At 33.3% G+C, this 26,412-nt stretch overlaps 1 protein-coding gene across 1 annotated transcript in view; it reads left to right on the forward strand.

Moving 5' to 3' along the window:
* The window catches only part of Epc2 (enhancer of polycomb 2), a 137,189-nt gene that overhangs the window by 82,329 nt on the left and 28,448 nt on the right, over positions 1 to 26,412 (forward strand). Inside the window, exons 3-4 of the mRNA XM_077798395.1 lie at positions 15,795 to 15,940; positions 25,491 to 25,697. Of these exons, the coding sequence (XP_077654521.1) occupies positions 15,795 to 15,940; positions 25,491 to 25,697 (353 nt within the window). The remainder of the gene's footprint in view (positions 1 to 15,794; positions 15,941 to 25,490; positions 25,698 to 26,412) is intronic.

The raw sequence follows: 26,412 nt of genomic DNA on the forward strand, positions 1-26,412 counted from the left end.
TCTTAACACAAGACTCCTAAGCACAAGAAGTAAAATCAAGAATCAATGGGATGGATTTGAATTGAAAAGCTTCTTCTCGGCAAAGGAAACAATAAATAATGAGGAGAGAGCCTATAGATTGGGAGAGAATCTACCACATACACCTCCAATAAAGCATTAATCTCTAGGATACATAAAGAATTAAAAAAACTTAACAGCAATAATAATAATAACCCAATCAATAAATGGGCTAAGGAACTGAAAAGACACTTCACAGAAGAAAAAATACAATTGATCAACAAATATATGAAAAAGTTTTCAATATCTCTAGCAGTTAGAGAAATGTAAATCAAAACTACACTAAGATTTCGTCTCATTACTATCAGAATGACAGTCATCAAGAATGCAGGCAACAATAAATGTTGGTGAGGGTGTGGGGGGAAAGGTATACTGCAAATTTGTACAACCATTATGGAAAACAGTATGGAGAGTCCTCAGAAAACTTCGAATGGAACCACCATTTGACCCCGCTATCCCACTCCTCAGTTTATTCCCAAAGGACTTAAAATCAGCATACTACAGGTAATGCAACCATGTCAATGTTTATAGCAGCTCAATTCAAAATAGCTAAACTATGGAACCAACCTAGGTGTCCTTCATAGGTGAATGGATTAAAAAAATGTAGTATGTGTGTGTATATATTTTCAGTGAAGTATTACCCAATTTTAAAGAAGAATGAAATTATGACATTTGCTGGTAAATGGATGGAGTTGGAGAATATTATGCCAAGTGAAATAAGCCAATCCTCAAAAAACAAAGGTCAAATATTTCCTCTAGTATGCAAATGCTAATTCACAATAAGGCAGGGGTCATTAGAGAAGAATAGCATTACCTTAGATTAGGTAGAGGGAAGTAAAGGGAAGAGAGAGGAGGGGAGGGGATGAGGGGATAGGAAGGCTAGTAGAATGAAACAGACACGATTACTTTATATATGTGACTACATGACCAATGTGATTCTACAACATGTACATTTAGAAAAATAAGAAATTATATACCATCATGTATGATATATCAAAATACATAAATGCATTCTGCTATCATGTATAACTAATTAAAACAAAAAAATTAAAAGCATCCTTTGGAGATAGATTGTGAATAATAATGTGATGTTATATAATTATTTAGATGATGAAATATTTTATATACATGTCCCTTGCTTTATTATTTCACTTATTGTTAAAATTTTATGTGTAATACCTCATTTATTACAAAAGGAATTATAGCAAAATTTGTGTCATTTAAATCTTATAAGAAAATTATCAGAACAGGTGATCCAGATAAAATTATTCCTTTTGTCCTAAGTAATACAGTTTGATGTATACCTGCTCATGCTGCCACATATTTCTGTAATACCAATTAGCTGAATAAAACTCATAAAAGGATGAATGGTGATTGATAATATGTGGAAGTTGTCCTGGTTCTTTTATAACTTTTCCCTACCTAGTCAGGAATACAATTAAAATCTTTAGTGGGAATGGGGCCAAAGCTTTATTTAGTTATCGGCTACACACTAAGGATCTGTTCAACATCAAGTTTCAGGTTTTCAGTTCTTCAGATATTTCAATGAAATTGATACAGGTGTATGTAAAGCCACTGGAAATCTTAATTTACAACTTATACATCCTTTATTATCAAAACAGAAATACAGGTTCTGTAAGTAGGATGCTGGGACAGTATAGGACATTGTATAAATATGATATCTAGGACAAAAAGAAGAAAATTAAAACCAAATTCCTGTATGAAGAATTCCTTTTGCAGAGAGGTGCCCCCTTAGTCTTACACAGCACTCAGCTAGTGGTAGATTTGTGTTTTGTCCGGGAACCCCAGCGTAGCAGTCCTTTTACAGTCTGTTCTGTCTCAGCATCTACAATCCAGCAATTCCATTTTATTATTTGTGTGTGTGTGTGTGCGCATGCAGCACACACGTGCACATTTTTAGTATCTCTTGAGGTAGTAACGAAGCACTTTGAGTTAACATGGTATTTGATACAGCGTTTTCAGTTTGTTTAGACTCAGCAAAATTATGGATTTTTCAGAACCCTAGTATTTTTGTGTACATTTTGGATATGAAGTTTTTTTTAAGGAACATGTATTATGTTATGGCAAAAAATCTGTATTTTTCATATTATTAATGTAAACTAAATTATTACATTCAGTTTAAATATTGATGAATAACTCATTAATGCATGAAAACAAAAGGGTAACTTCGGAGACCCAGAAACAACTTTCTGGCCCAATTCAAACCTAAAGATTTCAGAGCTAGACAATCGTTAAGGATGATTTTGTTTTTCAACAGTAGATTTCTCAATGTTAGCACACATCCCTAAGAGTATTTCAGACAATATTTGATGAACTGCCATAAGATTATTTTCTTTGTTAGTGGATAATAAAGCCTGAGAGGTAGCCAGGAGAATAAACTTACCTCAAGAAGTAAATTTTGAAAATTGTACTTCCTTAACAGCCTTTGCTTATCTTTCATACTCCAGGATTGGGATTGGGGACATTCATTCTGTGCCCATATTTATATGGATATATTTTAATTTTCTTTTTTGGGTGGCTAATGGGAGTTAAATTCAGGCACTCAGCCACTGAGTCTCATCCCCAGCCCTATTTTGTATTTTCTTTAGAGACAGGATCTCACTGGATTGCTTGGTGACTCACTAAGTTTCTGAGGCTGTCTTTGAACTCTCGATCCTCCTGCCTCAGTTTCCAGAGTCGTTGGGGTTACAATCATGCACCATCACACCTGGCTCTACATAAATTTTAATTTAAAGTAAAAAGATGTAATAAATGGCTCAGATGAGGGCTTGTTAAGTGACAGTGATGTCACAATTTCTTGGTCTTTTCTGGGAAAAGTGATTCTAAGTAAGTCAGGGTGGATTCTAATTATTTCCTTAGTTAAAATAGACTAGATCAAGGAATGGCAAACTATGGCCTCTGGCTTGTTTTTGGCAAGACTGAAAATGTGAAAACTGTTTTTCACATTTTTAAAGGGTAATTTAAATACAGTAATAAAGAGGAGGAAGAGAAAGTTAGAAGAACAATATGTGGAAGAGAACAAGTGGATAAAGTTTCTCCAATTCTATGAAAAATATTCAAAGAAATTTCCAAGAGTTCTTTTAGTCTTCCATTTAGGAGAAAACTTTTTCCTAACTGAATGTTGATAGATTGCTGACATGCTGAAACCAACCTCTGCAGTCACAGAAATGACTGATGTTTTCATAATACAAATTTTAAAACAAGTCTGGATAAGACAATAACATTTAAATGAGTTGAAATGAAAAATATAAACCTTAAATTCAAATTATTTTTCAAATCAGACTAGACTTTCATTAAATCTACATAGCACAATTATAACGTACATGTACACACATACTACAATGTAATATGTAGGTTTTAAAACTGAATTTTGTGGTAGGATTCATTGTGACTGCTTCAAAAGATGTAGACCAAATTTCATTTTTAAAATATAAATATTTGCTAGGTGTGGTGGCTCAGGTCTGTAATCCCAGCAGCTGAGAGGCTGAGGAAGGAGGATCTAAGTACAAGGCCAGCCTCAGGAACTTAGGGAGACCCCAGACAACTCAGCAAGACTCTGTCTCAAAATAAAACACAAAGGGGGCTGGAATGTGGTTCAGTGGTTAAGCGCCCCTGGGTTTAATCCCTGGTACCCCCAAACAACAACAGTGCTCCAAAATATAAATAATTGAAAATTGTAGTAAAGAACAAGTCCCTTTAAAGACACTATATCCCAAATTAAAAAACACATACACACACATACACATACACACACACTACAAGAGAGACCCTCTCCCATATTAATAAAACTGCCTTATACTTATCAATCAGCTGACACCAGTATTGATCCTTTATGCTTATACCTTCTCCCATTTCCCATGCACATTCTTACAATATACAAAAACCATATTTTCTTAACTGCCACACTAACTGGGTATATCTGCTTGGGGTCTGCCTCAAAGCGAGCATAATTAATAATGCAATCTCAAGTAAACACTTAAGATGCTGTATGATTTTTTAAAGAAAACCTGTTTGATTATTATATCGCATCTTAGATATCTTTACTTTGACCTTTGTAAATACAGTGAAAGTTGGAAACATATCAGCCAAGGTTTCTATCTGTAATCAAGAGAAATAAATCTATTAGTAAGATACTAAATATTTCAACATCTTTGGAAGTGTTGGGAAATCAGGTTTAGAATCTGCAGTACCTAAAATCAACCATGACTAAATGTTTATCTTCTACCTTTTTCATGGATTTGAAATGTTTCCCTAAGAAACATAAGAAGATTGGGTGCCCAACACTGTGACAAACACCTGTATGCCAGTGGCTCAGGAGGTAGAGGCAAAGGATCTCAAGGTTGAGGTCCCAAGCAATTTAGGAAGAGCCTGTCTCAAAATAAAAAGGGCTGAGGATGTTGTTCAGTGATAAGGCACTCCTGGGTTCAGCCCCAAGTTTGCCCCCAAAGTGGGAGGGGGGCCTGCACATTGGGTACAAATTAGTCTTAATAAGCCAAAGAATGATTCAGCTTATCCAGGGGAGATCTTCACCTTCAGAGACACAGAAGAAAGTATGATATTTGTAATATTTAAAGTATTAATAGTTCCTAGTTATTTGTAGTTGAGACATCTTTAAAATATTAGGCTAAAAACCATGATCTATATATCCCTTTTATTAGGAGCATTAATGCTAAAAAAATAAAATTATATTATACTTCACTTTTTCAATTCTGCTGAATTTGAATATACTCCCATGTGCTAATGGAGCAATTTTGAGTAGTAATAGCACTGTATCGTTTCTGAATGCTTTACTTAGTGCTGGGCTCTTTGATAGGCATAAATTATTTCATTTCATCCTTATAAGAGTCTTATGAAATAAGTACATTGTATTGGCCTTGCTTTAAAGCTTAGCTACTAATGTCCTATCCATTTTTCTAGTCCTCTTAAGAATGTCATATAAATGAAATCTATAGTATGTGATCTTTGGCTTTTCTTTTCTTTTTTTTTCTTTTTCTTTTTTTTTTTTTTTTTTTTTTTTTTGCTCAGCATAGCTCCCTTAAGATCAATCAAATTGTTGTATGTTATCAACAGTTTGATCATAACTATGACTTTGTGTAAATATATCTTTTTCTGCTCCTTTTGATGAATATTTAGTTTTTTTCCCCCTAATTTATTTGTTTTCATGAGTAATGATGTAATGGTTGGCCTTATACATGTCACCTCCTCCACCTATCCATTTATGAAAGCTTCTCTAAGATGTAGGCTTAAAAGTGGAACTGCTGGGTCTTACAGAAAGTGCACATTTAATTTCACTCCAAATATTATAGAATTACTCCCAAACTGGTTGGTCATACCAGTTTATATTTTCAGCATTTGTATATAAGAATTTTCATTTCTTATTTTTTTTGTCAATACTTGTAGTTATCAAACTTTATCATTTTTTGCCATTTTGATGAAGTGGTATTGTTGATTTAAAAATAAGCCTTTCACCAATTACAGTTGAGGTTTAACATCTTTTTATATGAATTATTCTTCCTGTTTTTTGGTCTACTTTTCACTGATTCATTTTCTTACTCTATTTTAAGGGCTTCTTTATTCTCTGTACATTTAAGATGCTGTACACATTCATTATGGAAATTTTTCAACCTATTGAAATGTAGAAAGAATAGTAATAATGAACTGCCTTATACTTATCAATCAGCTGACAGTATTGGTCCTTTATACTCATACCTTCTCCCATTCCCCAATGATTTGATAGCCATCCCAGCATTATTTCATCTGGGATTGTTGGAACATAATCACAGTACTCTTCTCTAATAGTAATACACTGATGCTTTTAACATGTAATGATATTCTTATACCACCTCTTAAAAGAAAAACAGTATTTTCTTAATATCAAACACTGAGTCAGTGTACACATTTCTTGACTGCCCTGTGTTATCAGTTTCTTTTATTTTCTTGTATTTCAAAAAATTGATTTGTTTGAATTGTGGTCTAGAAAATTTGGCATCTTTGGTATCTAAAAAAATTAGAATTTTTTTTGAACTGGAGTGCAGGAAACTTCCATGTGTTGTAATTGCTAATTGTCTTCAGATTTTTAATCAGGAACCAAATATTTATTCTGACTTGTCTATGAATGATATCTCAGGATCTCTAAATAGTTAAGAAGGGCAAAGATCTCTTTATATGGAAGTATTACAGTGAAAGCAGATCAAGAAGGAATGATACAATGTTACTATTTTTCAACTTCTAAATGAATTAATGGACCAAGGTAATAGCCATTAATGGTTGCTGACATCATATAAGTGAGGCACAACCAAAAATTAAAGTATTTCCTGGTGGAGATTTGTTTCTTAGGAACCCTCAAAGGTGTTAGACTGTTTCTTTTATTTTATAATTATGATGGAGTATGGATTTATACATATTATGATTAATTCCATTACATTGATTGTCCTTATCAGTACTCATAGTCACCTGTCTTTGGTTAGTAGGAGCCTATTCAGATAAGCTCCTAATCTTTTCAATATGACTCTGGCATCCCAACATGCAAGAAAGCTATAATGTGCCAGATTCACTGTGTATTTCCTAGTCAATTTAAAAACAACCATTTCTGCAGGATTGTCTTGTTCTGTAGTGAAAATTTGTATTTGGAATCTCCAAGCTGGGCAGTAGGCATGTTCATTGCTACTGGGTTGGCCATTATCTCTAAGATGGCTTTTTGTTGTTGTTGTTGTTGTTGTTTTAAACAGAACTCAATGGGAAATACACATTTTTTAAAAGTTTAATACATTATGTGTTTATGCTACTGTTTCTTGCTCTAATAAAAGTACAAAGTTAGGCTGAATATATAGCCCAGCATGCCCTAGGTCCTGGATTCAGTCTTCACAACTGCAGAAAGAAAACAAGACTACGCAGGTTTTAACAGTATATATGTCTTCATCACATGTGTCAGTTCTAAAGAATATTCACTCAATTCCTATGTTTTATCCTTCACACCAGCACGACAGTCTCAGAATAATAATCCCAATCCTGTATCAAAAATATAATCACTGAAAACACAGTTTCAGGATTTTTTGTTTGTTGGTTGATCTTATTTTTATCTTAAAGATACTTTAATAGAATCCAAATGACAGTTGGTTTACTTATCCCGCTTAATTTTTTGATTTTAGGGATTTTCCCCAAGATTTTATTTTATCATTATGTAAAATATTTATGTGGTTCTAAAAGTAATATCTATAAAACAAGGTATATTCAAAAGAAATATTGTTATTTGAAAAACCCTCCCCGACATTATATTCCTGCCTGCTATAATTATCCTTTTCTTAAAATTTCATGGCATAAGTTATCATTCAGTGATTAATACATAGACCAATGGATATTAAAAAATGTTAAAAATATACCCAAACAAATTTGATGTGTCACAAATAATAATAAAGGGGCATTACAGATCAATGGGGAAGATGTAAGTATTTGGCGAATAGTGCTAGAACAAATTTTCCATATGGACAATATATAAACAAAGAATATGAACAGCAAAACTGACATTTTTCAGAAGAAAATATACATGTGGGATGTCTTTATGTCTTGAAGGTAAGGAAAGAATTCTTAAGGCAAAGAACAGAAACTATACAGGCAAAGACAGATAAAATGTCTGTATAACAAAAGACATCATAAACAAAAATCAGACTGGGAGAAGATATAACGAATGTAGTCCTTTTGGGCATGCAGGTGTAGAGGGAAAGCAAGCATGGGCTTCAGAATTCAGCAGACTTAGGTTCAAATTCTGTGTGACTTGATGCAAAGTAATTGAAACACTTCTAAAGACATGATTTCAGTATATACAAAACAAAGGTACAAATGCCTTTCAGGATTTTGTGAGGGTTAGAGAAAATTTATGTAAAAGTATACATTTAGAAATAAGGAGTTGTTGGGGCTGGGGATGTGGCTCAAGCGATAGCCTGCTCGCCTGGCATGCGTGTGGCCCGGGTTCGATCCTCAGTACCACATACAAATAAAGATATTATGTCCGCCGAAAACTCAAAAAATAAATAAATATTAAAATTCTCTCTCTCTCTCTCTCTTTCAAAAGTAAAAGAAATAAGGAGTTGAAAAAAAATTAGTTTCTATTATATCCCTGTTCCTTCCCCCATCATCATCATTACTCCATGAATAAAATGAAAGTGAGCTTAAAAAGAAAGAAAGAAAGAAAAAGAAACAAAAGAAGAAGTTGCATCAGTGGTAAATTTTATTATGAATACTTGTAATTTACAGTACTTGAATTAAGTTTTATTGAGTTACTTAAAACTAACTGGAGACAGGGTTATAAAGAAATCAAAGAGTAAGTTCTGCCTTAGGATTTTGAGACTTACTTTCAAGCTTGAAGCATGGTTATATTTTGCAAAGGGTGAAGTATTTTTAAATAGGTGCTTTTGGTCACAAGGTTATGAACAACTCAAATAATTAAAGCAGAAAACAAAGTGAAATAATTGTAAGGATTCTTAATGTCTATGATCTGAAAGTACAATTCTTAATATTTTACTTTTTCTCCTATTTTTTATTGCTTCACAGCAGTAATCTTCCATGACCCATAAATGGCATCTTTTTACCTCTTTGTTCTTATCATTAATTATCATACCATTGCTGCGGGGGTTTTTTTTTTAGAGTTTACTTTTAAATTTACATTTGATTTTCTTACCAAAGCAATACATACATCATTAGACAAGTTTTAAAAATGTTTTTTTTGAATAGTTGTCTTCCAGCTCTGATGCAACTACCTTTTTCTTTAAGCACTTAGTTCAAAATTCTAAATAATGGTTTTATACTATCTTTTTAAACTACGTTTTAAAATATTATCTCTTGATTTCATTCCATGTAAAACAAGAATTTAGTTCTTTCAGGTTTTTTTAATAGTACATTTCCCCCAATTTTTGGCTATAGTTTATTGAACCAGATTCAATGTTTATAATATTATCATTATGCAGATATTAATAGCTGAGAGATAATTAAGACTGATTATATTTTCTTTCTTGTGTAAGTTGTATTCTTAAAGGAGAAAGGTTTCTTACCTTTGTATCTTTTTCTATGTGCCTTTCCTTAAATTTGTCCCAAACTCTTAAACAGAAATACAACTCTCATGTTTCAAACAGTAGGAGGAATGGTCTATTGGTTTTATTTCTTCTGTGGACATTTTTTCCTGGAGCCATTCATTATTTTTGCTGCTTTACTCTGGACAGGGTGCTCTGGGGCTTGCTGTATGGTTATCATCCATCATGTTGGGGATTTCCTTGCTCTCATCTGATAGTTTTCCATTCTTGGATTCCATGCTTTCTACTTTTAAAATTTACTTCATCCTAATGGAGTAATATTCCTGTAGCATCCCAAGGTGAATTTTTTTGAGGCCTTACATATCTGAAATTACTTGTGTTCTAGCCTCATACTTGATCGGGTGAAGAGTTTTAGGCTGGAAACAGTCACTATCTTCAGAATTTTGATCACTGTGTCAATTGTTTTGTTTTTGTTTTGAAAGGAAGCTCCTGTGTGACCCAGACTAGTCCTGAACTTTTGGCCTTAAGTGACCTCCTAGCCTCAGCCTCCAAAAGTAGCTGAGACTAACAAGATGTGCCAGGCACCCAGCTCAGTATCCTTGTCTTTTAACTTGCCGTATTGCTGTTCTTTATTTTTGCTGTTATAAAGTTTAATTTTTAATATTTTGATCTTCTATATAGTATCCTGTTCTTGTTTTTTTTTAATGAATTTAATACTCTTTCAGGATATATGTTTTCTTCTTGCATTGTCTGTTTTTCCTGTGAAATCCTTCTTGATGTTTTTTCTCTTTTCTTAAATATCTGAATTACTTGACTAACCATCACTTATCTGATGGTTCCCCCCTCCACTCCCAGATCAGTTCACTTTCCTGCAGAGGAATGGGCTTCCATCTTATTCTTGAATGGCAGGTAGTGTTTCTGTTTCTGATTTTATAGCTGAGTTGGGGGATGTAAATAGAGGAGTGGGATAGACTGTAGGGTATTTCATGATTCAACATGTGAACTTTGACTTACTCTTCTTTGGTATGAAGTCTTAAACTTGTACTTGGTATAGTAGTATTTTACCATTGACAGGTTCTCTTGAGTAGCCTTGTAGATTAACCTTCAGGCTTATACCTAGCTACACTGGAGGATGGGAAGTTCTAATTATCTATTTAAAGATTTTCAACTAGTCTCCCTATTTTCAGAACTACCCTAATCTTTCAAAGAGTAACTATTGATTTCATTTAGGACCTAGATGGGAAAAGGGGAGTTTCCTGCTATGTTTCCCTCTCCTGCTATTTTATATTTTAGTATTCTCTTACCTGCTCATTAATATACTTTATAATAATTTTGAAAAATTAGATTTATAATTTCTCATCTCATTCTCATCACTTCTGAATATGTATGCCATTTGGAAAAAAATCCCTTTTATTTTGTTTGAATGGGATTTTGAGATAAATATATCATCTTTCTGACTTATTTAACCAGAAAGCATCTCCATGTTCACATTTCTGTTAAAGGAAATCTGGCCCAGGTCAGCTTTAAACCCTGACTATTTAAAGGTGAGTTGCTCATCTGTGGTACAGTGAGTTCCCTGTGGCATGGTATCCAACATGACTGAGGAGGGTCCAGAGCCAGGCAGACATATAGAGTCCTGAATTCACAAAATTGAGGTAGAGAAGTCACCAGTGTGGGTTTTGATGTTGTAGTAAAGCCTGGAATTTAAAGCACTTTTGATATGTTTGGTGTGTAAAAGAGTACTTATACAACATATGCTATTGCCTCCTAGTTGTATAAATAACCAGAGAAAACAGGGTGAGTAAATAAACTTTTTGTGTTGACTATATATTGTCTAAAGGACATGTAATGAAGACCAAAGTAGGGGGAAACATTGAATATTCTGGAGTCAAAAAGAAAGAGAAGCTGGGTGTTCTGGTGCACATCTGTGATCCCAGCGGCTTGGGGGGCAGGAGGATCACAAGTTCAAAGCCAGCCTCAGCAATTTAGCGAGGCACTAAGCAACTCAATGAAAACAGACAATGGAAGAAGAAAACATATCCTGAAAGAGTATTAAATTCATAAAAAAAATGTGTGAAATACACAACAGGGCTAGGGATGTGGCTCAGTGGTCAAGTACCCCTGAGTTCAATCCCCAGTACCCCCCCCACAAAAAAAGAGAGAGAGAGAGAGAGAGAGAGAGAGAAAGAAAGAAAGAATAACCACTTATAAAATACTGAGTAGGGTCTGCCGTATCCTACCCTTATAGTTGGTTACTGACATCAGAACCACCTCAAACCTCCACCCTCACCCCATTGGAAATGCAACCTGTGTGAAGGAGCAAAAAAAACATTCACCCAGAAGGTATTGAGCTGATAAGGTCCTCCTCCCAAGTTCACTAATCAGGAGAGAATGATGGGGTACAAAGAAACTGAAAAGTATCCTTCTATACTCTCCTGAGGATTTAAGTTGAGAAGTAGAGAATAAGTGATTCTCTTAACATATAGTATGTAATAGGCATAATACTAGGAAGTAATAGTAATTCATATTTATAATCATTATGAAGTAATGGACAGTAACTTGCTTATCATCATGCCTTCATTGTATTGCATGCTACTCATTTTGTACCATGCTTAATGAGCATCATTTAATCTGAAAATATCTTGCCATATTTTGGCCCTGGGAAATTTTCTTTTATTTCTTCTTCTGGGTTCATTCCATTAAACAGCTCTTCTTGTTACATTTTTGCATAAGAATATAGCCAATTACTAAAGGACTTTAAAAGACTCTTTTAACTAGAAGTAATCCTTTCTTTAATCAGCTAATTTTAGATGGACAGTACATTCTCTAAGCTATGACCAGTGATCTTGTAGATGCTTTACATATTCCAATAGCAGGTTATATCCACTGCCTTACTTACACAGAAGTTGTTGGCCTCCTCCTAGAGAGCATACAAACTTTCCTGACAGTTACTGCAAGACACTTTTTGATCTGCTTTCCTTCCCACTTCCTTTTCCCTTCTCATAGTGATCATGCACAACTTAAATACCCTCATGTTTCTTAATTGTTAGTTAATGTTACCATAAGAAGTCTTCTCTATGCACACAGACACTTGCTGGTATTAACCTTGTTCATCATGTATAAATTCTGTCAATATACATCAAGAAATTTCTCATTCTCCCCCCCCCCCTTTGGGGGGGTAGGTGTATAGAGGAGTATTTCGCTTGGTTGATTGGCTTGTGAAACTAATCCTCTATTTTTAAGATTTGGTTTTTTTAATCAGGAAAAAGTTTTCTGGGTTTCATAAAATGAGGTATCTGTAAACTTATAGAAAACATTTTGCTGGTAGTTTTAAAGAATACCTTATATTTAAGAAATGCTATTTTTAATCATCAACTTTAGTGCTCACTTTTTTCTCTTTAAGTATTATGGAGAGGATATTCAAATATGACTAAAGTAATTACTGCTTTTAAAGAATTTCTTGTCTGGTAGAGAAGATGTTCAGTATAATATAAGGTAAAAAAGAGGTATAAATGAAACACCAGTACCTGGTTTAGAAGCAACAGAATACCTAAATCTATAATGATCTTTGTGTAGTTTTTTAATAAAAAGAGAAATGCTAGTACTAGAATACTTACAGAGCTAGTGCAAATCTTTGCCCTGGTTCTGATTTAACACATTGTCAGATCTCCTATCAATTCTCACTATTAATTTTTCTAAACTATTTCCCAGCTTTTCTTGTCCCTTCCCCTGCCTCACAAGCTGGGGTGCTGGCTTTTATAAGAATAGAATAAGAAGATAGAGCAGATAGGAGGTGGAGGAACAAGAGGTGAGTAAGATTAGGTAGGTGTGTAAAAGATGGTCATGCAAAAATTGTATATATAGCCTTGCCCTTGAACATTTGAAAATTTTTGTTTACCTTAGAAATTAATAATGTTGAGTTAACTCTGCTCAATACTTCCTAAAATTTTTCTCTAAAATGTCTTCCAGTTTTACCAACTACATGATTTTATTAACTTTTTGTTGTTAGTCTATGGACTAAAGGCAGATCATTGCACATTTATTGTGTGCATTTACAAATATAATGTTCCTTTGTGGAAGGAATATGTTTAGTAATATGTTTAGTTTGGAAGATCCACATCATCTATCACTGAGTTTGACATAAATTGGATTAACTTTATAAAAGTGTAGCTTTGAGTTATTGATAATCAGGTAGTACATCTTGTTTTCAAGAATATTTAAAATGAATCATACTTATGAAATAATCTGTATCATTAGTTTACCAGTAACTATAATTTCTCTGATTCATAAAACTCATTTTGTACTTTGTAATACAAGTTAAATACAGTAACATTTAACATTTTTAGAATATGATACACATTGGGAGATAAAATACTGCTATACAGTGAGGTTGTGACAGTTAATTTAGTATGCGTAAAGTATGCTGAACAACAAAGCCTGGTCCATAGTGCAATAAAATTAACAAGTATTAGCTAACTTACTTTTTTCTTATTATCTAGTGGTGAAATTTTTTTAACAAGTTAACTAGAATTCAGATTTATGAGATGTAGTCACTTTTTTAACACAAATGCTTTTAAATATTAAAGTTCCTCAGTATTGCCTGTAATAATGGGCTGATTTTACTGAAATTTTATAAATATGTGCACTGTTTAGATTACTCTGTTAAGAATGACCTTTCAAATATCATTCTGAATCTGAGAAGGCCAGGACATTTTACGTGATATAAATGGAAGATACTCACCTATACCTTGATATGCAGGCAACCTTAAAATAACCAATCTATTGGTGATTGGTGTATCTGTTGCCTTGCTCTAAATCTTGTCATGTAATTTCAGTACATAATTTGGCACTTGAGTCTTTTCCCCTTTTATATTTGAATAATTAGTACACATATATGCTTAAATGTCAAACAATACAAAAGGAAAAAGAATAAAATTTATTTCCCTCTACCATCCTATTCCCAGTGTCCCCTTACCCAAAAGTAGAGAACTATTACTGGTTTCTTGTGTATCTTTTCAAAAATATTCTGTGCTTTATAAACACAGGCATATGTATCCATTCTTGTCCTTTCTAAAACGGTACATTGTATACACTACTATTCTGCACCTTAGCTTTTTTTTCACATAATGGTCATAAAGTCAGCTTTATTTCATCTCATTTTACATGGGTCACTCATTCTTTTCTTAGCCTTTCAGTCTATACTTTAGTATATACATACTGTTATTTATCTAATCTGCAAATAATTGCTTGTTTTCTGTTTTTTGCTTATCCCAGTATCAAAATTAAGGCCCTGTGTATATATGTTTGTATCTGCATAAGTTTATTTGTAGGATAAATTCTTAGAAATAGAATTGCTAAGTCCAAGAGGATGTATTTTTTTAAGTCTTTTTAGTTGTAAATAGACACAATATCTTTGTTTATTTTTTATGTTGTGCTGAGGTTCAAACTCAGTGCCTCACATATGCCAGGCAAGCACTCTATATCACTGAGCCACAACCCCAGGATATATTTTTAATTGAACTAAATATCAGTTTATAATTTCCTGTTCATATTCCAAAATAGCATATTAGATCTTATAGTATTTAGATCTTAGTCTATGTGACGAGTGAAAATGTCTTCTTACTGTGTTTGCATCTATCTAATTATGAATAAGGTAAAGGCTTTTAATGTTTAAAAGTCATTTACACTTAGTCTCCATTAAAAATCTTTTGCCCAATTTTGTTAAGTTTCTGGCTTTTTTCTTGGTAATTTTAAGAAATCAGCCCTTTTATGTGTTACTTTTTCCCCCCTGTTGGTTCTTTGTCTTTAGACTTTATTTATTAAATTTTGTATGCAGAAATTTTTAATTTTGTTAATATAATCATTTCTTATATCAGTTCTGTGGTTTCTGAATTTGTACTTGTTCATACATTTCCCCCTCCTTTCCTTATAGTATTTTTATATTTTTTACTATAAAATCGTGTTGAATATATTATTTATTGATATTAGAAGTGGTGTAGGAATTCAGATTAATTTTTTTTAAATAACTAGTCTGCCTATATCAACACCTTGGGTTTTTGTTTTGTTTTTTAATGGTACTAGGTAGGGATTGAACCCAAGGTTGCTCTACCACTGAGCTACACCCGCAACCCTAGAATTTTTTTATTTTGAGAAAGGGTCTCACTAAGTTGCCCAGTGTGACCCTCAACTTCCAGTCCTCCTGCCTCAGCCTCCTACTTCAGCCTTCTGTGTCATTGGGATGACAGGCACACACCATTGTGCCCTGCAGCTTTTTTTTTTTTTTTTTTAAATAATGCTTTGCCTTTTATCTTCAGTGGTTCAAAACATAAGCTATGTACATAGGTTTATTTCTGGATTTTTAATTTTGTTTCATAGCTTCTCATTATGCTACCAGAACTACCATGTTGATTATCTTTTTTGTAATTGCTATTATAAATTTTTATCATGTGATCATTTTTTAAATAAGAAATTAATTTCTTTATGTTTTTACTCTTAAATTTTAAATCATATGTAAAGCAAACTATTTTTTCTTCCACTGTGCAGTTAGCCTCTGAAACGGATTTTTAGATATCTGCTCACAAACTCTTTGGTCAATGCATATAAATTTAGAAGTAATCTGGTCAAATGTGATAAAAATACTGTATGACTTCATTATTTCTCCTGAGTTTGAATAATAATTTTTTTCTTTTCTAGCTTTTAATCTAGACAACGAGCAACCAGATTATGATATGGATTCAGAAGATGAGACCTTATTAAATAGACTTAACAGAAAAATGGAAATTAAGCCTTTGCAATTTGAAATTATGATTGACAGACTTGAAAAAGCCAGTTCTAATCAGGTACTGTACCATGTAAAAATGTCTCTTTCTTTCATATATTTCAATTAGTACCTTTATTTTACATTTTCTTTAAATCTGAGTGTTTTGAATTTCATTGTCTCTTGAATCTCTTTCCTGGGCATCCTAGAATTTTTATTTACAATATTCCTTGAACAAAATATTTAAGCATAATTTTCTTGAATAGGAGCATTTAAGAGTAGTGTTCTAACTTTTTCCTGTATGGATAAAAAATATTCTCTTACAATGTCATAGTATCTTCTTGATCTTTCTAATAAGAAAGTATTTTTGAAGCTTTAGCAACTGAATTTGCTTGGTTGTGTCTCTAAGGCAAGCATCAAATCTTGTTCAATTGCTCAGATTTATATTAAGGTATTCATTAAGGTATTTCATTAAATAGATTTTAGTTTTAATTACTTGTATATTACTTAAGTATTTAAATTAGGAAAAATTATTCACAAAGTAATAGAGAATTTTCATTACTGAGATGTTCCATATGTGGCACAGGGAATTTAAAGTGATATTATCTGTCTAGAAAACAATCTCACAGCACGTGTCAGGAACCTTAAAATGTTTACACCCTTTGATTTAGTAATGCCATTTTTGGGAATCATTCTCAAACGTAATCAGAGGGCTGAGGATATAGCTCAGTGGTGGAGCACTTGACTGCCACAAGGACCTGGGTTCAGTCCCTAGCACTTCAAAAAAAGAAAAAGATGTGACAGATTTTTGAACAGGAAGTTAAGAATGAATTTTTAGTTGACTCTAGAATAAAATACATAATGCTGCCATTAACAATCATGATTTTTGAAAGGTGACTAAGCTGTAGGAAATGGTTCCATAATATAATACTATATTTCAAAAACAGGATGGATATAAATTGTCTATGTGGAAAACACTGAGGTTTATTTAAAAGCATTTATATTTGTACATTTAAGGAAAAAAAGTAAGAAAGTACAACTAAATGCCAACTATGTTTGAAAATATTGGTGATTTTTAATGTTCATTCCATTTTTGTTTTCCAAATTTACTATGATAAACGTATTATTGATATTGTAATTAAGATTTTTAAAATAAACTTTTTAAAAATAATCTTTGGTGTACCTGTGTGGTATATTGATATGCTAATTGTTAATTAAGATACAAAGGAGTTTCAAATAAACTTTTTACAATAGACTATAAGATCTTTTCATTAGCTTATCAAATTCTCCTTGTTCTACAACTTAAGGTCTTTAAATCCTTAAGGAGTTATCAACTCTTCAGAAGCATATCCCAAACTTTTCTATTGGAAAATTAATTGGCTGCATATTTAGCCTTTCTGATAGGCTTCCCCCAGATCCCCATTTTGATGGAAAGTAATATCCATTGTACTATTTAAAGAAGTACACTTGGAAAATTAATTTTGTAAAATTCAGCTGATTTTTGAGGTTATATAACTTGTTTTTTTTTAAAATTGGGAACTTTTTTAAAATTAACAAATTGATACTTATTAATTAGTGTCATAGTTTTCCTGGGATTTGGTTACTGCCATCAAATGATAGTTTCTGGTTGTTCTAGATGGGAATTTTCCTAGCAGATTAGGCCACAGCAGTCTTTTGGTATTTCTGTTATTTGCTCAGAAATTACTCATAATTGCTCAGAAATTATTCATGATGGCTGAGATTGTATCATTAAAAGCCTTCAGCTTTCTGTTCTATAATTTGCTTTCTTAGTGCTTAGGTGAACAAGACAAGTGATAACATTGAATAGGAAGATGACAAAAAACCTGCCTTTATAGAGCTTATTATCTGAGTTGGGGCAGGATAAACAAAAAATGTAAACAATACAGTTAACTGAATATATAATCAGCACCATTTTATTTTAGTCTTCTTTGTTCGGTTACAGGTTTCTAGGCCTTGAACATCTAGGTAGGTGCAGAGCGTGAAGCATTTGTTTCAGGCAGTGGGAAATAAAGGTGAAAGTTTTGTCAGAGGAACAATCCTGTTATTAGAACCAAGAATTAAAGACACCAATGAGCTGTCTGTCTTCATTCCAAAATCCTGCTGTAAGAATTCATTAATCACATTTTTTCCTTCTTTGCGGGGCTGGCCCTAGTACCAGATCCCAGGGCAAGGAATCAAGTTTATGGCTAAACTAATATTTATTAGGTTGGTAGAGAAAGACATCTAAGATAGACTGAGGCAAACCTTCTACCTCCATCATTCTGAGAGACTATTTCAATTAAGTCATTATTGAAAATTCCTGTTGCCAGATTTTATGATTGGGTTCAGTCTCCATCTAAATATCTCACAAGTTTTATATATATGTTTTTTTGTTTGCAGTGCTTGTAAGCATACTAAGCTAAATGCTCTACTGTTGGGCCCCCCTTTATCTTGAACTACACCTTTCTTTTTGGTTTTGCCTCTGTTTGTTTGTTTGTTTGTTTTAATGATTTAGTCCCTTGTTTTCTTATTTCTTTTTTAAAGACAGGAAAAGCACTGGTTTTATGTATAATTTAAACTTAAATGGTTAGATATCTTATTTCTCATGACCATACTTTTTTGCTTGCTGACTCCTTTTCATTTAAGTCCTTTAAACATTGAAGTTTGAAATTTTGTTCTTATTGTTATTATTATTTGAGTTTTGGAATAAAATCATCCCTGAGTATTTTTGTCGATAGAATAATCCATGTACCCTTGTCCTTGACCTTCTTTTCAAGCTCTGGGATTTTTTTCCCCCTCTTTTGATGCTGTCTGTTGGTTATCTCCATCTGGATGGTTCACAGACCTTTCAAGTTTAACCTTCCAAAACTGAATTTACTGTCTTATCCTAGATAGTCCTATATTATCTTGCCAATGACCCCCTAAACTCCTAATCATCTGGATTTTTTAATCCCTTTCCTTCAATCCCTAAATTTAAATAGTTATCAGATTCTTTTTAATATTAAAAATAATCTTTCAGTTATGACAACTAATTGTGATGTCTGACCTTAAGCTGAATCAGGAGTAAATGGTATAAAGATAACTTTTGAGTCCATTTAACAAAATTGGCAAATGAATGGTAGATAAAAATAGATAAAATTATCAATGTTAAACTTAATTAAAGTTGATCATTGTGATTATAAAAAAATATCTCTATCCTTAAGTACATACTTTAGTATTTAGGGAAATGTATCAGAAAAAAAAATGCTGTGTTTATGGAAAAGAGCATAGGAAGGAGCAAATGGACACACAAATGGATATAAAAGCTCACAGTGACCAGGAATAATGGAGCACCTCAGTAATCTCAGCAGCTCAGGAGACTGAGGGAGGAGGATCACAAGTTTGATGCCCACCTAGGCAATTTAGCAAGACCCTGTTTCAAAAAAACAGGGTGGGGCTGCGAATGTAGCTCAGTGGTAGGACACCCCTGAGTTTAATCCCTACCAACCAGGAGTTCCATAATTTTCTTTCCCTTCTACTTGCATACCACATTTATCCTCTTATAGAGGCATAATCCTAACCCTTTTCCAACTCTTCTTTGTGTACCTGCATTTTCCTTGAATGTTTCACTTTTAGTTTTCTCTTCTCTCATTTCTTCAGTCTTTGTCTATACCCAGTAATGTGCCCAAGGATCTCTATTTCCAAAAGAATCTTTCACTTATTCTCATTTTTGGATTAGCCACATTTGGTATTTCCTTTGTTTACCTTTCACTCATATCACAAGCCATTTCAGTTTACTGAATTTCATTCTTTTTTAAAAAAAATGTTTATTTTTTAGTTTTAGGTAGACACAATATCTTTATTTTGTTTTTATGTGGTGCTGAGAATCGAACCCAGTGCCTCACGCATGCTGGGTGAGCACGCTACCACTTGAGCCACATCCCCAGCCCTGAATTGTACTCTTTAAGGATACTAAAGGCCTCCTACTTGCATCTAGGAGCCTTTTTCAACCTGTATTCTAATTATGATCCCTGTAGTTGACCACCTCATTTTCCTGTTTTTTTTTTTTTTTAATCTCCTCTTCTATTGCCCCTCTCTATCTTATATGTTGCTATTTCTTTTGGTATCTGTCTTCAGTTTTTACTCTTTTTTTTTTTTTTTAAATTCAGTTTTTATTCTTAAGCTACCAATAGTTTGTTGCTGGTTCCCAAGATTTGACTCTGCCTCTAAGCTCCATGCTATTTCTTATGGAAACTTTCAACCTTAGCAAATATTTCAAATTCACATTCCGGACACCACCTGCCCCTCCCTCAGGTTTACTTTCTCTTTCTTAATGGCGTCATCATCTTCTGTTCAGTTGACCAACCTTGCACTTCAGTTATCAACTTGTCTATCCATTTCCTCCATTTTTATTTTATCTTACCTGGACCACTGCAATTCTGCCACCAGCTATTTTATTAAAAACTAGCCTCCTTTCAAAAAAACAAACAAAACCTGTAATGGTTTCCACTATCTATAAAGTCCATATTCCACCTGACTCTAGACACACTGAGCTTTTCACTGATACCTAATGTACCATGCTGCTTTATTGTTCCCTCTGCCTAGAAAGCCAAGTCCTACTTTTCTTTTTCCTTTTTTTTTTTCCACCCTGTTTCTACAATGGGGATTAAACCCAGGGACACTTTATCACTGAGTCACATCCCTAGCCTTTTTAAATTTATTTATTTTGAGACAGGGTCTTGTTAAGTTGCCAAGGCTGGCCTCAAATTTGCAATCTTTTCTCAGCCTCGTGAGTAGCTAAGAATTAAGGATGTGTGCTACTGTTCCAGCTCAGATCCTACCTTTCTAATACGTGGTCTTAGTAAACAAGGACTTTACATCCCAAAATGATCGTTTTACTAAATATTTACAGTCATTTGATAAGCTTCACCGTCTCAGACCAAAAGAGGAATTTTATACTAACTTCTACTCTACTTCTTGGAGTAAGCCAAATTCCATATTTTAGAGCCTGTAACAGCCCTGTTTCTTGGTGTCATATTCATGGAGACTGGAAGTAGAAGGGAAACTGGAGTTCTGGATGGATTTTTCCCAGAAAGACTCACTCCTAAAGCATTCTGAGTAGTTAGATGTGTTGATCTTTTTGTTTTGTTTTGTTTTTGCTATTGAGTTAAATACCCTTTACACTGCTTTTTGCAGCCTAGGACTTTATTCTGCATTTGGAGAATTCTCGGTGTGATGAATCTTGGTGCAAAGCAGATTTCTGCTCTCTAGCCCATAGGAACTGAAGGAACAGTTCAGGCACAGTGATTCATGCCTGAATCCCAGATCCTAAGGAGGGTAAGACCAGAGGATCCTTAAGTTCAAGGCTAGCCCAGGCAATTTGGTGAGACTTTGTTTCAAAGAAAGAAAACAAAACAAGGTAGAAATGCTGAATGCTCTTTCCTGACCCTTTTTGCATCCAAGGCACTGTTGCCTTGTGTGAGGGTACTATTACATGACCTGGGCTTTGCCAATTAAAATCACTGAATTTGAATTTAGAGCCTCTATTACAAAAAAGCAAGGACAATAGCGAAGTCTCTGATAGTGGTTAAGAGATTGGCATTACCAAGGCAGCAGGAGCAGCAGTTCTAGTAAATCCCCATACTGTTTATGCAAAACCAGTAGTGGATTTCACCATTAGTTCAGTCCATGGCTTTAATTTTAGGTATTGCAGATTCTAAACCTGATTTCCCAACACTTCCAAAGATGTTGAAATATTTAGTATCTTACCAATAGATTTCTTTCTCTTGATTACAGATAGAAACCTTGGCTGATATGTTTCCAACTTTCACTGTACTTACAAAGGTTAAAGTAAAGATATCCAAGATTTGATATAATAATCAAGCAGTTTTAAAAAAAAATCATACAGCATCTTAAGTGTTTACTTGAAATTGCATTATTAATTAAGCTTGCTTTTAGGCAGACCTCAAGCAGATATACCCAGTGTGGCAGTTAAGAAAGTATGTTTTTTTGTGTACTGTTAAGAATGTGTGTGCTTTTTTATATGGGAGAGGGTCTCTCTTGGTGTGTGTGTGTGTGTGTGTGTGTGTGTGTTTGTTTGTTTTAATTTAGGATATAGTGTCTTTAAAGGGACTTGTTCTTTACTACAATTTTCAATTATTTATATTTTGGGGCACTGTTTTTTTGGGGTACCAGGGATTGAACCCAGTGGCGCTTAACCACTGAACCACATTCCAGCCCCTTTTGTGTTTTATTTTGAGACAGAGTCTTGCTGAGTTGTCTGGGGTCTCCCTAAGTTCCTGAGGCTGGCCTTGTACTTAGATCCTCCTTCCTCAGCCTCTCAGCTGCTGGGTTACAGGCCTGAGCCACTACACCCAGCAAATATTTATATTTTAAAAATGAAATTTGGTCTACATCTTTTGAAGCAGTCACAATGAATCCTGCCACATAATTCAGTTTTAAAACCTACATATTAAATTGTAATATGTGTGTACATGTATGTTATAATTATGCTATGTAGATTTAATGAAAGTCTAGTCTGATTTGAAAATTAATTTGAATTTAAGGTTTATATTTTTCATTTCAGCTCATTTAAATGTTATTGTCTTATCCAGACTTGTTTTAAAATTTGTATTATGAAAATATCAGAGGGTCATTTCTGTGACTGCAGAGGTTGGTTTCAGCATGTCAGCAATCTATCAACATTCAGTTAGAAAAAAGTTTTCTCCTAAATGGAAGACTAAAAGAACTCTTGGAAATTTCTTATATCTTTGAATATTATTCATAGAATTGGAGAAACTTTATCCTAACCATCTTATCATTATGATTTCATTATTCCATGATCTCTTTGTTTCCATTTTGGGTTGGCAGTATTAAGAATCAGAAAACTGTAGTGGAACCTTTGAAGGAAAAAATGAATTAATAAATAGATCCTTCTAAAGTAGTCATCTCAAGCCTGGTGATAAGTGAAATAATAATTAATTTTAATGGATTAATGTCCCTTCTCTATGAAAAAGAAAAGGATTTTTAAATTTTTATTTATTTATTTATTTATTTATTTTGGGTACTGGGTATTTAACCCAGAAGCACTTTCCACTGAGCTATATCCTGAGCCCTTTTTATTTTTTATTTTAAGACTGGGTCTCACTAAGTTTCTGAGACTGGCTAAGAATTTACAAGCCTCCTATCTCAGTCTCTTGAATTGCTGGGATTACGGGTGTGCACCACCGCACCTGGCAGGAAAAGGATTATTTAATTGTGGCATTTGTCTTAGAGTTTAAACAGGTGTTTCCCTTTTTTGATTTAGGCATATGTGCCTGTAAAAAATATAGGGCATGATTTATGTTTGAGTTCTTTCCCAAAGACAGGAAGACTATAATTCTACCAAATTTTTGTTGTTGAACATGTTTCCATTTTCTGGAACTTTGGTAAAGGCATTTCTCCTTGAATATTCAAAATATATAAAAATATATATTTTTATTTCATTGAATGCTGATGTTTTCTCCTCAGATGATAATTTCATTGCATTGTATTAATGTCATTTGAATATATCCAGTATTAACTTTTAAAGTCACATCACAACTTCACTTTGTCAATTTTGGACTGCAGTCATTCGTTCTTGAAGAACATAATGTGAAAAGTGATTATTGAACCCTTTTTAAATTTAATGTAAATCCTTATAGTTACTTTGCTTTTGTGCTTGGTAGTACTGTTTAGGCTATTGCACAAATAATAAGCCATCAAATTTGAAAGAAGTAAAATGGTAAAAAAGCAGTCATTTTCTAATACTGAAAAGAAATGCATGCACTCCTGGTTGTTCTGTCTCTCCCACCTTGTAGCTTATTGCACTGAGTTCCAAAGTTCTTATGTTGTCTTACTTATTGATTTGATCTTATCCTACCATTACTGCCGTATTATAAGTTTCTTTAGGTAATAGATTTATCTTAAAGCTTTTTCCTTAGTTTTTCCATAACCTATAAATTAATACTTATTGATTATTAATTCTACTTTTTCTTAATTCACCATTTTATAAATTAGAAAACACCAATTTTCACCTGTGGTTTATTAATTTGTGTATTAAAAATGTGTGCATTGAAATTGCTAGGCAATTCAGGGGTTTTATCTGTTAGCAAAATAAATAGTCCTTGTTTTCATGAAGCTAGTACAGTTTAGAAGAAAAGCCCAAAAAGTAGGATAGTGTTATCACCCCATATCCAAGCCTTCCTAAATAATCAACACCAGACTACTTTAGAAATATTAAATTTACTTTAGATTCTTTTTGCCAGTTAGATGGTTTCTACGGCTTTCTGGTGGTTAAAGTAAGCATGTTAAGTGACAGAACTTATTATTATTATTATTATTTGATAATTTTTATCTGTAACTTGTTCTTAACCCACTCGAATTAATGTTGTTGTCATGATAGAGATGCAGTGATACTAGCAGGTTGTCTTAGAATAGCTAAAGATAACTTTTACAGAATGTTTAAAACTAGATTTTCCCACAAAATAAAAAGTTGCTGTATAACAGCATAAAACCAGCAGTTAACTGAGAAAATACAGTTAACGCTGGAGAGAAATAGTAGGATGTTTAACTGCAAACTATATATTAAATTCTTATTAGTTGTGATGTAAGGAGGGTACTTAACAAAAGACATTGCAAGCTAGAGCAAGGACCACTAGTGAAGGAAAACTGAGCAGATATTTTAATCCCAGCATGCCATGCAGAAGCATAGGAAGTAGTGTTAGTTTGGTAATACTGTTACATAAGAAGCTCATTACTGTTCTCTGATTAGTGGGACGATTTATCAGAAGCATAATGACCAAACAAGTGAAACACATGCAGGATGTTTCCCTGGCCCTTCAGAGCACAGGAGAGCTTCTAGTGATGCAGTGATGCTGTCATTTTGAAGTAGAATAGATCCATAAAGCTCAACTCTGGGCTGGTGGTAGAGCACTCGCCTACCTAGCATGCATGAGGCCCTTGGTTCAATCCTCAGGGATGCAAAGAAATCCTATATAAAGCCCAATTCTTAATCTACTCCTACCCTTGTAGATTTTGGGGTATATAGTACAGTTTCAGAGAACTTCAACAGTAGAAAGGCATCCCTTTAAAGCTAATGTATGGAAATACTGGTTCATTGCATAATGTTGAAATTTGCAGATATATGCTGTTTTTCCTTTATTCAGTTCCAAAATAGGCATATTATAATAATATTTGTTGTTTTGACATTATGTAAAATGAAACCTTCTGTATCTTCTGGTTGCTCTTGAGAACCAAATAGAAGCTACTTAGTAGGCTTGAAAACTAGTAGACCTTAAAATATGTAGAATCATAGATTATCAAAATTTTGAAAGACCCCAGATGTCTTCTAGGCCAAGACTTACTAAAGCATAAATTCAGTATAGTCTTCCTAACTATTACTTATACATTTTTCTTAAATTGTGAAACTTCTACCTCTCGACAAAATAATTAATTTTTAAATAAATCTCCTCTAACTATTGAGACCTTTGTTAGGTTGAATTGAATCATGTCTTTACCATCATATTATCTGATCATAACTGTTAGAATGGATCACATGTTTTTCTGATAACTGTAGTTCAATTTTGATTTTTTTTTCAAACATTATAGTTGGTAATGTCTTGTTTTTCATTTAGCTTGTAACACTTCAAGAAGCAAAACTGCTGCTAAACGAAGATGATTATCTTATTAAAGCTGTATATGACTACTGGGTGAGAAAACGTAAAAACTGCAGGGGGCCATCCCTCATTCCTCAGATAAAACAAGAGAAAAGAGATGGCTCTACCAACAATGACCCTTATGTTGCCTTTCGGAGGAGAACAGAGAAAATGCAAACTCGAAAGGTAATGTGCAAATTATATTTGATTGAATGTAGATCAGTAATAATTTAAGACCAGTAACTTTTTTTCCTAATAATTTGAATAAGTTTGAGTAATTTGAACATGAAACCTAATAACATTGATAAACTTTATTTTAGAAATCCTACTTTTTAAATCTCATCTATTGACCATTTGCTTTTTGGTGTTTATGTACTACCTACACCGTTCATAACTGATACTATTTTAGGCTTGTAGTTGAAGTAATATGAAGAATTTTGTGTCCTTATGTATCTTACAAATTTTGAGTTCTTCAGTAAATTTTGCATTCTGTCATTTATCTGTTCTGTTTGGGAAGTTGAGAATTTGAAGTAATACTGCTTTTCCTTGTTGGTAACTTAGAAGCTTAAAATTCCTTTAAAAACGATATTCTAGTTTTTACAAGAAAAATGAACTTTGGTGCCTCTAGTTACTATGGGGTCATGGGAAGTAGGGAAATGTTCATTTTCAAACCAATCCTGGCAGCAGTGGGATCTTTTTCTCCTTTTCTTAGTTGACAGTTGTGTTAGATTTCAAATTGATGGACTTGTCCCATCTAGCTTTCAGTAGCAGTGTGAGCCAAAATTCTAAGTAAGAGAAAAAGGATCTCACACTTTGGACTGATATAATACAGAACAAAACATTTCTTATAACTTATATTTCTTATAATTTACATTTCTTATAACTTAACAGTAAATACTAC

The sequence above is a fragment of the Urocitellus parryii genome, chromosome 1 (genome assembly GCF_045843805.1).
Source record: "Urocitellus parryii isolate mUroPar1 chromosome 1, mUroPar1.hap1, whole genome shotgun sequence".
Taxonomy (NCBI): domain Eukaryota; kingdom Metazoa; phylum Chordata; class Mammalia; order Rodentia; family Sciuridae; genus Urocitellus; species Urocitellus parryii.